General features: G+C 40.0%; 1 protein-coding gene across 1 annotated transcript; it reads right to left on the bottom strand.

Annotated features, from left to right (window-relative positions):
- Nucleotides 1-2,512: 2,512 nt before the first annotated feature.
- LOC125308447 (interferon alpha-inducible protein 27-like protein 2A) lies at nt 2,513-11,159 on the bottom strand. Its single transcript, XM_048264975.1, has 5 exons — nt 11,034-11,159; nt 3,969-4,075; nt 3,799-3,846; nt 3,508-3,669; nt 2,513-3,179 (listed from the first exon to the last, which is right to left on the bottom strand). The coding sequence occupies exons 2-5, from the start codon at nt 3,982-3,984 to the stop codon at nt 2,944-2,946; spliced, it is 462 nt and encodes a 153-aa protein (XP_048120932.1). The 5' UTR covers nt 3,985-4,075; nt 11,034-11,159; the 3' UTR covers nt 2,513-2,943.
- Between the last annotated feature and the right edge of the window lie 1,866 nt (nt 11,160-13,025).

Below are 13,025 nucleotides of genomic sequence, written 5' to 3'. Positions count from 1 at the left end.
GAGGGCCTATCCAAGTATCCAACCTATCCAACTTGTTTTAGTGCTCAGTTTGAAACCAAACATTTATGACGGTATGGGGTGCATTATTGCCTACAGCATGGGCATCTGGCAAAGCACAATCAATTCAGAATGATGTATACAGGTTTTGAACAACATATATTGCCATCCAGGCAATGTCTTTTCCCAGGAAGACCTTGAATATTTCAGGAAAACAATGCTAAAATGAATTCTACACATATTTAAACAGTATTTATCCATAGAGGTGCTAAAATGGCCTGTCTGCAGTCCAGATTTGTCAAATTAGGTGCATAATGTAATGGAAAAACATGACTAATACCCCATACTGTTGAGCAACTGAAATCCTATATTGGGGAGTAATGGGACAACATTTCATTCTCAAAACTCTATAGCAAAATTAAAGGTCTCCTTGGTTCCTAAACATTTACAGAATGTTGTTAAATGAAGAGGCAGCACAGTGGTAAACATACTCCCTTCCAACCTTTTTTTGAAACATGTTGCTGGCATTAAATTCAAAATTAACATACTGTACATTTTCCATGAAATAGTCATTTTCAACATTTATGTTGTCTATGTCCTTTTTGCTGCTAAATATGGGTTTACGAGACTTGTATATTATCACATTCTGTATTTATTCACATTTTACAACCCAACTTTTTCTGTTTTAGGGTTGTAGACTTATAATCACTTATAATCATTTATGGTATTCTGACATTATATCCATATATATAATCCATATATATTTTCTCTCAAATTTTGTTTACAGTATTTTTTTTTCTTCTGTGAGTGAGTGCTTCAGTTTTGCCAAAAATAATCCATACACCTGCAACTATGACACATCAACACATTAAAAACATAACTATTGCAGATGTGCCTTGGACTGGTCCCAATAAAAGGTCAATCCAAAATGTGCAGTTGTATCACACAAAACACTGCCACAATTGTCACAAGCATGCTTACTGCAGGAATGTCTACCAGAGCTGTTGGCAAAAAAATAACAAGGGCACCAAGGACAAGGACAACACAACGCAAGGTCAATGGAGAGCGAGCAATTGGATTGTTTCCCTCCTTGCATGCCGTTCTTTCAGGTTGTCCCCCAATGACGGCTCTGTGATAGGATAGTAAAATTAAATTCCCGATTGGATAGTCAAACCTGAGCATCACCTGGCTTTTCCATAAGGAAGTGTCAAAGGTGTTTCAAAAGTATTCGTACCTGCCAGAAACGATTAGTAAGTGTGGAAAAGATTTGTATGTGTATTGACTTTTGACTGTAAAATATATTCCTAATTGTAAGATATTTGTAACTGTAGGATAGATCTGTACCTGTAGAACTGGGGCATGTTTGTGTAACACTGGAAATTATTTTTGCAAATCATTTTCACAGTTACTTAGTTAAGACTTTTGAGACTGAATTGTGTTACGACCCCCTGTGCCCTCGGGCCATCCCATGTCAGTGCACGGGCGGGGTTGGACCTGGGGAGGTTAATTGGTAATTTGGTGTACCTGTAACCAGGTGCTGCTATATATGGGGCTGTCCTCTCTTTCCCATTAGGCACTTTTCTTCTTTCATGCAGGCACCTATTTTGACTTTCTCTTGCACTAGCACTTTTCAGTCTCCCTTATTCTATATCTCTCTATGTCTCTCTTTTCTTTGTCTACTCATTTAGTCTCTCACATAATCTACTGACACCTACAGTGCAGTGTATATTTTCTTTAGTTTTTTTTTTTACAAACAATACAAATTCATTCATTCATTCACCTGAAACGCAATTGGAAAACTCCAAGAGTTGAGTTGAAACCGTTAACTGATAGTTAAAACCTGAGATAACTATCAGTTTATAAATTTGTACATTTGAGTTTGTCTCATGAAGCAACAGTAGAAATTCAGTGTTTGGACAGGAAAACAGGTCAGGAGACGGCTAACGTCTGAATGGACTCTCCAATGCTATGCTGGATTTGTCTCATGAGTTAATTGAGAAAGTCCAGTCTGAGTTAGCTGGAGTGGAGTCTCTGGCATTGAAAAATGGGACTGCTACTGTATCCCCAAGATCCTCCAAATTTACAGCAACATCTGCAAGGAACTTATCTAAAGATATGTCACTTCAGAAATGCTTCAGGCCACTTTTGAGTCTCAGGATTCCACTTTCAACATGTCAGTGGTCCAGGTCTACTGCACTCGCGGACATTCCTGGCATTTTTTCCAAGTGACCTTGACTGTACTCCATGATGTTTACCTCTAAGGGTGAAATCAATGTTAATAATTAATGAGCTTCACATGCCTAACAATGCATGTTTAGTTTACATTTCTATTGCATTCAGATGTAAAGATACACCCTACTTTTAATTTTGTGCATGGACATTTCATATCACAGAGGTCAACGACCTCTAGCTGACCTCTAGCTAGCTTGTCATCAAGAGCAAACCCTGAAAGTTTCATGCTTTTGTCATTTTGTTCACAATTTTTATGCTTAACAGATCCACTATTATGAAAACATGAGATCTAAAACTATAAAGAATTTTATTCATGAGAATTTCAATCTCCCATCTGACCAAAACAAACAAACAGAAAACACCAGAAGCCCTCTTTCCATGTTTGCAACATATCATACATCTCAAGTGATAAAAAAAATATCATTGCATAGTTATTAATCAGAGCCAATAATGAACAAGAGGGTGTATTTTGCATAACATTTACTAAGCTACCATCACCAGTTCAGTTCTGGTCAATTTGATGGAGGATGAAAAGCCCACTGCTCATTAAAGCCATCATAGATACCCAGTAACAATCCCACTCAATAGTGCTCAGACATTGTAGTTATTTTTAAACAGATTTTGAATATCAAAAGACATAATAATGCAATAAATTATGGCCACTCATGATTGGTTGTCACTGATGCCTTCTCCACTTTATCACAGAGGTTAATATTAATTAATCTCCAGTTCATCTTCAGACTCATCATCAGTGGTGTCTATGGAGCCCTCTTTGGCATGATTCTTGGGGTGCTTCTTACTGTTGGGAGGCATTGGGGCAGCGTTGAGAGCTTTTTTCTTCTTTCCAAACACTCCCTGCATCCATGCGCCCGCACCTGCCAGGGCTCCGCCCACAGCACCCCCTGCCGTTGCCACGGCAGCTGTACCTCCCGCAGACAATCCAATCGCTCCTGAGCAGGCAAGAAGCCAAACATGCATCAACACACACAAGGGAAAAACAAACAAACAAACAAAATGTTAGCGGTAAGGCAATTGCTTTCCTAACATCATGGTTAGATGTTAAAAAATTTCAGGCTACTCTATTTATTTATACTTATGACTTCACTTCTTAGTTGTTCCTTATACAGTCTGTACTCTGTAGTCAACTTTGCCCTGCATGGCACCTATTAATTATACATGAAAACTTATTTAATTTCCCAAAAAGTTGTCATGTTCTTTCAAAGTGCAAATAGTTAAGAGGTATGTATTGTATTGTATTGTTCATGTATTGTTTTTCACCTGCTGACTGGAGGAGAGCCACTAAGCTCCCGGCTGCAACTCCACCTCCGTTAGCAATAGCAGCCGCTGACATCATGCTGGCGGCGAAAGAGCCTGCTGCGATGCCAGCCCCTGTGAAACCCGCGGCTGTCAGAACGAAAGGCGCCGCGGCAACAGCTCCAACTACAAACCAGAGACAAATTTAAATCAGGCGTTAGATAGGCCTACTGTATTTAATACGTTTGTAAGCTCTACTATCCCCAACAGAGACATACTGATGAATGGAAAAGGAAACATTTCTTTTATGGTTACCTGCTCCAGCTGCGACACCCACAACACCCACAACACCAGCAACAGCCTCTGTAAGAATGCAACCCTCATTAGAACTGAGCACTAACAAGCATCCTAATATGAACAGTTAGGTAATTTTTCAGACTTGCATCCTCATATTAACAAGAGACGAGGAAAAGAAAATGTCTTACTCTTATTAATACCCATTGTTGTTGCAGTTGAGTTGTTGTTGTTGTTGTTGTAGGCCCTGTACAAACACCCACTTCTCTTCCTTCTTGCTGAATTCAAAGCAACTGACCTGCAAATAAAAGAGGACACATCCCCGTCATCACCTTAATCTATTAGAGGTCACAACTTCAGTTATGCTAACTGATGGAGCATTGAGCAAGACAAAGTTAGATTAGGATAAAAACATGCAATTCATCACATAGCAAAACTGCTGCATTTAGAGATCAAAACAGATTCCTATTATTGTAATCAGCAAATCAATGTGTCTGGTAAATATGCATGCATGCACTGAGAGGACTGTGTTAAACCACAAGGCTTGTTTTTGGTGAGTTAACATGGGGGGAGACTACACGTAGATAAAGGTTAAAGAAAAGACTGTAAAGAGTATAAAAGGTGAGGGGGATTATACCCACATATACCTCAACAAACGGGAATCCCATCTATGGAATAATACACAGATGTGATCTACGAGTCCTTTCCACGTATCGCTGTATGGTTCAGGAGAACAACCAAATAATGATGGAAACTCGGAAGTCAGTTGTTTCAACTGCTTACATCTCCCCACAGACAAGCACCAGAGAAGAGACTCTAAATCTGCCAAGTGCCAACCTGTCGGAATTCTTAAGTTGAGGGTGAAAAAAACAAAGTCATTGGGAGCATTAGCGTCCCCCTCACAGCATGCTGCCTGCTAGGAGCAACTGAAGGAACCAGCTCACCGACTGGCCGTAGTCCTACTGGCTTCACCTCACACTCTACTCCTTCCCCCACTACAGAAGACCGATAGATACACAGTTTCAATTCAATTTAATTGTGCTTATAGCGCCAAAACATTACACATGTATCATTGCGCTTTACAGAGTGTAGACAACTAAGTTTCAACTAATTGACGTGGCAGAGTAGGCTTAGACTGTTTCCTATCTGGGGCGGACACCAAAATAATTTGACTCTGACACTTGACTAAAATCTCTTCACACAGCTTTCTGATCACACTAGCTTTTTTCCCCTGGGCTTTAGCAAGGTTCTCACCAGCCATTACAGCTAAAAACAACGTACACCCATTGATATAGTCAATCAAATTTGATGGTGGCTCAGAATTTTCCAAATGGCCTTGCAGCACCACTAAAGGACTACACACCTGGTGACCAAATACCTGGTTAATAGTACTGAACCCCATACTTGCTTGCATGACCTCACCTCATGAGCTGCTAAAAGGAGCCACGGAAGACCTTCCTCCCAATCCCTGCTCAACTCAGTGCAGTAGGCAAGGTCTCAAGGTATGGTACCAACACTCTAAGGCCACCTAACTTTGATTGTGATAAGCACTGCTCTACTGATGTGCAACACCCAACTGCTTTAAAACCTCCCCAAAAAGATGTGAGGTAAAGTATTGTAACGATTTGATAGCGACACACAGTTGTTCAATCAAAAGGTTTATTAGCTGAAGCGGGAATCACCCACACTCCAAGACACCATTACATAGCAAACACAAGGGAAGTCAATAAAACAAGCACGATACACGAACAGGGTTGTCACATACAATACACCGGGTAAAACACATGAGGTAAAACCTAAAGAAAGACTACACAAGCTAACACATACATGACAAGGAAAACGCAACTACACTAACTTAAACCGACATTACACAAACCAGCATTCACACACATTGCATTCTGGGAGGCTAGCACTCAGTCCAAAAGACACCGACGTTACAGTATTTTTATTTAGGAGCTTTGAGGCAGCCATCCTCTTCTCAAGGTGCAACCAGGAAGTAAACAGCTCTGGTCATGTGACAATTTACTCAAAACATTTGATACTGCACACATTTAATTGAAAACACTATTATTTCAATATTTACAATATAAGAGTATTGGGAAATTCCCCAGGAAAATTTTAGAGGCTTATAAACATAGGCGTGCATAAATAGACACTAGTGGTGCTAAAGCACTAGGAAGTTTGCCCTTTATCAACGAAAATGCCCTTTTGAAACTTGTTTTTTTTAATTATTAATATTATTAGGGTAAGGCTATTTGCACCCCTGGTACAATTAGCAGTGTATGCTATTCGTACCCTGGTGCAATACAGTAAGTGAATTCTATTCAATGTACCCGGTGCACACAGTAATGTGTCCTATTAGTTCCCTGTCTGGTACAAATATCAATGTATGCTATTAGGTACCCGTGCACACAGAAATGTGTCCTATTAGTACCTCGTCTGGTACAAATATCAGTGTATGCTATTTGCACCCCTGTGCATTTAATCTGGCATATTGATCACACAATGTAATATTTTTTTTTTAAAAAACAAGCAACATGTTTTTTTTTGTTACATAACACAGTGTGAATAGCTCAGCTGTGTAATAGACACTCTGAATAAGGTATGCTGTTTGCATCAATGTACAGTTAGAAGTGGATGCTATTCTTACCCTGGTGTTTATAGTACTGCATGCTATTTACACCCTGGTGCATGAACTAGCTAATTGTTGCAAACAAAACTTCCGTTTGAGAACCGATTTCTTGTTCAAATTGCGTGCCTTCTCTCCAGAAACCTTGGTACACATGCACACTCACTCTGCCAAAACACATCACACAGGAATCGATTTCCGGTCTCCCACGTGCCAGCCCTTGACTGTTACCACTGCACTGCTTCCACACAATGATGGTGTAGGCCGGAGGCCAGAACGTCATATTCAAGAAATTTCTATTAGCTAACAAACTGACGGTTGTATGTGTTCACTGAACAAAGATTATGAAAATAAAACACAACTTTTCCATCTCAATTTTAATTTGAACAGATATTAGTACTGAAACCGTTCAGAATTCTTCACTTTCTGCTGACGAAAAAACGAATGTCGGCCATGTTTTTTGGGCACGCGAGCAACATGTTTTTGTTGTTATGTAACAGGGTGTGAATAGCCCAGTTGTGTGGCCAAGGCACTCCGATATTATTAAGATTTTACTGAGGTCGATTTTGAAATGATCTTTTGAAAACCTGAGCCATTAAAAACGACTGAAACAATGCCCCGAAATGAGCCACCTCCTTGCGCACACCTGACCAGCCTATCTCTCTTCCTTTGTCACGTGAACTCGCGCAGTCGCGCGCAGGGCGCGCCAGATGCGCAGCACCATAGCAGTTCAGCGTCTTCAGATAGCAGACATGGTCGCTGACAGGCTGCTTCTCCCGTGCCCCATCAGCCAGGTAACATACAGATCAAGCAAAATCTTACAGTTTGCCCTCTAAGCCCAACATGTAATAATTTTGTTGTGCAGTAATATGTCTCATTCAGCACCAAACAAGCGTTTTTGCCGACTGGTCACCTGATAAACTAGTTAGATGAAGCTAGATAAAGTTTTACGCTGTAGCCCAAATCAATGACAACGTGACGACCACATACAAATAATTTCGGTAGATTTTGCAAATTTATGTGTTAAGAAGAACGTTTTCTGTTGTATATGTTTTGTTAGGCAACATGTATTAACACATTCATTTGTGACAGAAGAAACGGGAAGTTCCTAGTTCCCCATTACCTGTGAAAAATGCCCATCTGCATTCATGTAGGCTAATGACAACAGTCAGTAGCCCACTATAACTCCTTCTCGTCCTGTTTGGTCTCTTTATTGTCTTACAGATCAAGTAAAATCGTACAGTTTGCCCTCTAAGCCCAACGTGTAATCATTTTGTTGTGCAGTAAAATGTATCATACAGCATCAAACAACTAAGCATTTTTAGCCGACTGGTCACCTGATAAAGTTTTACGCTGTAGCCCAAGGGGCCCCAAAAAAAAAAAAAAAATAAAAGTATGGAAGTATTGAAATCGCAATTCTTGACTTGGTATCAGAATCGACCCCCTCAAATTGAATTTTAAGCCCTGTTACCATGGGAAAAAAGAGTTGTGCATACGCAAATAGAACTGTTGTTAAAATCTTCATTTAGGTCTATATTTTATTGTTTGTAACTGATCTGATTGAATTTGATGGAGAATTACACTCTTTTTACATCATAAATATGGTGTGCAACCATAAAGAAACAACATTTTTCACATGGTAATATTATACATATTTAAAAAGTGGATAAATGGACCCAAGGTTCAAACAAATTGTCATTTGACAAATTCCAGATTGACAAGGGAATGGTAGAGCAATGTCTATGCTCAACTTGCCTTTAAGAGCACAACTCCTTACATTTGTAAGGCTTTTGTTTTTAAGTCAGCAAGTTCCATGGCCATGTCACATCCATAACGTTTTATAGGAAAAGTTTATGCTACACATACAGTGTTGATGCGACAATGTCCATAGAGTCTGTGCAAAGCTGATTTATATCAATGTAAAGTGTGATGACCAAATTGTGCCCCTTTCTTACTTTTAAAACCTTCAATGTTGCGTTATGGATGTGACGTTATGGATGTTACATAATGTGAATTTACAAGACTGGAGACTTTATTATACCTCAAAGCCGATAAAACGTCTGTTCTGGTGGCATGTCAGTTTCAACGCATTTCACCTTAGTGTTTACAATTGACATTTCAAAGATTATTAGGTTGATCAAAATTTATATACTATATATGAAATAGGGTTATCAAAACCCACAACATCTTTCTTCAGACGTGGCCAAAATAAATATCGCAAAATGATCGCAATATCGTAGGTGGCACCATGTGTAGTCTTTAAAACAAGGTCACAGAATTTACTTGGCACCACAACCTGGCAAACAGGGCTATCTCCTTGAAGGCAGTGTTTCCCATACATTGACTAATCTGTGGCGGGGCGCCACGAAATCAAAATCGGCCGCCACAGATGAATAGTCTATGTTTAATTGAATTGAATTGAATTGAATTGAAATTAAATATAAGATCAAATCCTTGCATTGCCATTGAGCTGCGCTTTTTACACGACGCAGCCTTTCCTTACCCGCCCGCTCTCTCTCAGAGCCTGCTGCCCTCCTCTGCATGTGCATTTAACAAAATACTCAACGATTGTTGAAGGATTGTTGTTACCACATAGAAGCATTGCATAGAAGACGTCTGGCTAAATTGCTATTAAATCCGCTTAGCATCGCGGACCATGCTGCGCCAAATTTGTTCAAAACTGCTGCATTGAAGTTAACTCTGCTAAGGTCTTATCACAACATAGTAGGCTACATTGAAGAGACTAAACTAAGTGAAGTTATGCAATCAAGCAGTATCTCAAAGCTAACGTTAGAATACTGTTTGGATGTCGAATTTAGCATGCTTAGCCTACTTACAGCTGCTTGTCAATATCGTTGAAGGGCTCATTTTATTGACTCTGACACTGAATGTTTGCAAAATCCCGATGTAAATGGAAAAGGGTTTTCCAAAATTCCAGACCTGTAACCGGAGGGTTGCCGGTTCGAACCCCGACCAGTAGGCACGGCTGAAGTGCCTTTGAGCAAGGCACCTAACCCCTCACTGCTCCCCGAGCGCCGCTGTTGATGCAGGCAGCTCACTGCGCCGGGATTAGTGTGTGCTTCACCTCACTGTGTGTAGCCTACACTGTGTGCTGTGTCTGTTTCACTAATTCACGGATTGGGATAAATGCAGAGACCAAATTTCCCTCACGGGATCAAAAGAGTATACTATACTTATACATACTCAGCTACCGCCACAAATTGAATCCAATTCTGTGGGAAACACTGCCTTGTCACTGAAGGGTGACCATACACACCTGCAGAAAATCACCAGAAGAAACCTGACTAACCTGTACCACTGTCTGAACAGCTGAAAACAAGTAGGCCAGGCCGCATCCTCTCACTGTGCCTACTCAATCAGCTTACTGCGAGACAAAGGTGGCAAACAGAGTTCTCTGACTTACAACTAGGCACAGTAGAATCTGCATTCAAGGAATGGCTCATAGCGTGAGTAACCGCACAAGATGGGAAAGCAGTGTAAAATATACAGTATATATACTTGAACTTGTGGGAGCCGAACTGGAGTGCATCACTTCAATATCAGACAAAAGGACCCTGAACAAACTAATCAACATGTTGGACAATGAATGAAGATAGACTTCTCTCCATAGTCTGTCTGCCTCTCCACCTTCTCCATGTTTGTGTACGTACTGTCCACTAGCCTACTCTTTACTGCTACACTGTTTACATGCTATATTAGCACATATGCATATCCCCTCCCTCCCTCCCCACAACCTGGATTGTGGCCGTACTTACTACTTAATACTTTCTATTTAATACTTGACCAATGGCTGTAACCTTATTACTTCAACCTATTCTTGCACTGATATAGTTTTTTTACTTGTCTACATTATTCTCTTATATGATTTACTTTATGCTGGTCTCTAGACTTTATTCTTGCACTGTTGCACTTACTTCAAAGATCCTTGATTACTAGCTCCGCATTAACCCTGTCTGCTTACTTATTTGCACCATCACCATGACACTCACTCTCATAGAGCACCTTTCCATGCATAAGGAACTACAGGCTCGGTCCCTGCCCTATCACTGCAAGTGCCTCATCCTTGATCATCCTTAAGCACACTATGTGGATATTTGTTATTTAGTTTTTAGTTAGTATTTAGTTTTTTCAGTATATTTAGTATTTAGTATTTTGGTTTTAGTATATGTACTTATATTACTTTTTCTGCTGTAAGTCCATGTTGTGTGTGATGTCTGTATGCTACTAAGACTTTGAATTACCACTTGGGGATCAATAAAGTATCTATCTATCTATCTATCTATCTATCTAACTAACTTTACAGTCGCCAAAAATACCTAATCCTGCATAGTGTACCTTTAACAAATATATTTTCTTCAATCTTTATCCATGTGTGGTCTCCCTCATGTTATCTCACCAAAAACTAACCTAGTGCTTTAACATAAAAAATGTAAAAAAATAATTAGAGAGCGGCTTTTTGGATCTTTGAGCTCAAAAACCTTTTCCTTGCCAGAAAAATGAAGAGTTGAATTAGCTGCTCTTCTGAGGTAGCCAATTCCCCTAATGATAGTACATGTACCTAACCTAACGTTACATCGTTTCTAAAGTATACAAACAGTATGCTTACCACGCGTTTTTGAAGACTGAAGAACCAAATTGTGTCCGAAATATACTGTAGCGTTCATTCCTTCTCAGTTGCAAGCCATGCAGCGCCCTCACACCCGGATATTCCCTGGAAAACGAAACTCAACAGTCTGCTGTCAACAGGCTGAACTTGCTTCACCTTAAAGGGCCAGAAAGTCGAGTCAAGACTCAAAAAGATTAAAGCATCCAACATGGCAGTTTCATAAGGGAATCCCTAAAGGGACATGGTCTATTGTTTTTGTTTGTTATGCCAACAATACTTTAGTATTTCCTCGCTATTGCAAGGGAACGCAAAAGAAGCTCAAAAATAAATGTTTACTTCTAGAAAATCATTTCCACCATGTCGCATCGGGGGCTCCCATTAATCAAGGTATTTTAATTAAATTACTGTCATGGACATGGATCAAGGTATTTTAATCAAATTGACTAGCTACTGTCATCAGAGAGGGAGTGGAGGCTAAAGGCAAGTAGAACACAGTTTATCCACCTCTGAAATTTTAGAAATAGAGTGTATCTGCCTCTTATTGTTTATCCACCTCTTTAGCCTATTCACCAATATTGCAACTTTCAACATTCAAAACACACACTGTATTATCCACATTCACAATATGTACACTCATCAACACTCTAGGAACCATTTGATAGGCTACCACTGGTATTGTTATAAATATTGTACAATATAACTTTCACCATTATCAAACATGTTCTGAATGCCTTTTTCAAAAATCCAATGCGGCATGGTGCAGTCCACCTTACACACAGATGATCACAGATCACACCTTACACACGTGATCACAGAATTCATAGTTTACCCACCTCTTATTTTACCACACTACCACGACTGTCATGGAATTCCATGGCGAGAAGATTAGAAATATTATGAAGGGTCCATGTTAGTAGTTCATTAACCCTCCTGTTGTGTTCATTTCATGTTTTGTGGTCAAAAATGACCGCTGCATTATAACTTGTTATAAATCCATAGGGCTAGTCTAGCAACTCTCCATTGGCTTGTGAGCTCCAGAAATCGAAACTTAATCAGGCCTTTGAAATCGTGTATAGAGTCGTTTGGTGGGCTTAACATAATGATTGATGGCAGAGTTGCAACGGTTTGGCTTGAATTCCCTGCTACTTGAAAACAAATATCCTATTAAGGCCCTATTATGCGTGCAGAGGGAATTTGAAAGACAACTGATTATCCCGCCCCTCGGACTGAGCACTGCGAACGGTGAGTGCCCAGACCCTACATTTTAACAGAGGTGGAAAAAGTACGAAAAAATTGTACTCAAGTAAAAGTACCAATACTGAAATATTACTCAAGTACAAGTTAAAATACCGATCTGAAAATGTACTCAAGTAAAAGTAAAAAGTAGTTCATTTAAAATGTACTTTAAGTAAAAGTTACTTAGTTACTTTTTTTGGGGGGGGGGGGGGGTACCAGAACAACCAGTTTTACCAGAGACTTTCTAATGAGGAGATACAGCACTAAACTGTTGTAAAACGCAGCAAAACGTCGAATACATTGAGCCAATCATGTGGTGTGCTGTGAAGACATCGTGCCAATCATCTGTTGTGATCTCGTCGCTGGAGCAAGATTGGTGTCGTGAAGCCTTACACACACACATTTCTGCAGAAATAGATGCCCGATAAGTGCCCAAAAAGCGTTGCAATATGGCCGCCGAGTGGAAGTACTTGCCTAAAAGCACTTTGGTCCTAGCTCGAGTTGCTGCAGCCAGCAGCTAAGGCGACCATGTTCATGCTCCCAGTGTCTAGCGCTGTAGCTGCAGCAACTCGAGCTAGGTAAAACCGATTGTTTCAGTTTTGTTCATACCGACAGTACTCGGTGACGTTGAGAAATGTAAAAAATGTGAAAAATCAACAGAGTTCTCCTTTAAGTTTGAGCAGTAGTTGATTTTCAAAGTTAGTTGCACTCATCCTTGGTCACTTTGCAGTGAACAGTAATCCAGCACAACTGAAA

Source organism: Alosa alosa, chromosome 15 (genome assembly GCF_017589495.1).
Source record: "Alosa alosa isolate M-15738 ecotype Scorff River chromosome 15, AALO_Geno_1.1, whole genome shotgun sequence".
Classification (NCBI taxonomy): domain Eukaryota; kingdom Metazoa; phylum Chordata; class Actinopteri; order Clupeiformes; family Clupeidae; genus Alosa; species Alosa alosa.
Note: the sequence above shows the minus strand (reverse complement) of the source record. Positions and strands in the feature narration are given on the sequence as shown.

What these genes read in the sequence shown, in the direction of transcription:
- LOC125308447 (XM_048264975.1), bottom strand. An exon ending in GGGTGTCGCAGCTGGAGCAG is followed by an intron (nt 3,670 to 3,798) that starts GTAACCATAAAA and finishes TCTGGTTTGTAG; the next exon opens with TTGGAGCTGTTGCCGCGGCG. An exon ending in GGCTCTCCTCCAGTCAGCAG is followed by an intron (nt 3,180 to 3,507) that starts GTGAAAAACAAT and finishes TTGCCTGCTCAG; the next exon opens with GAGCGATTGGATTGTCTGCG.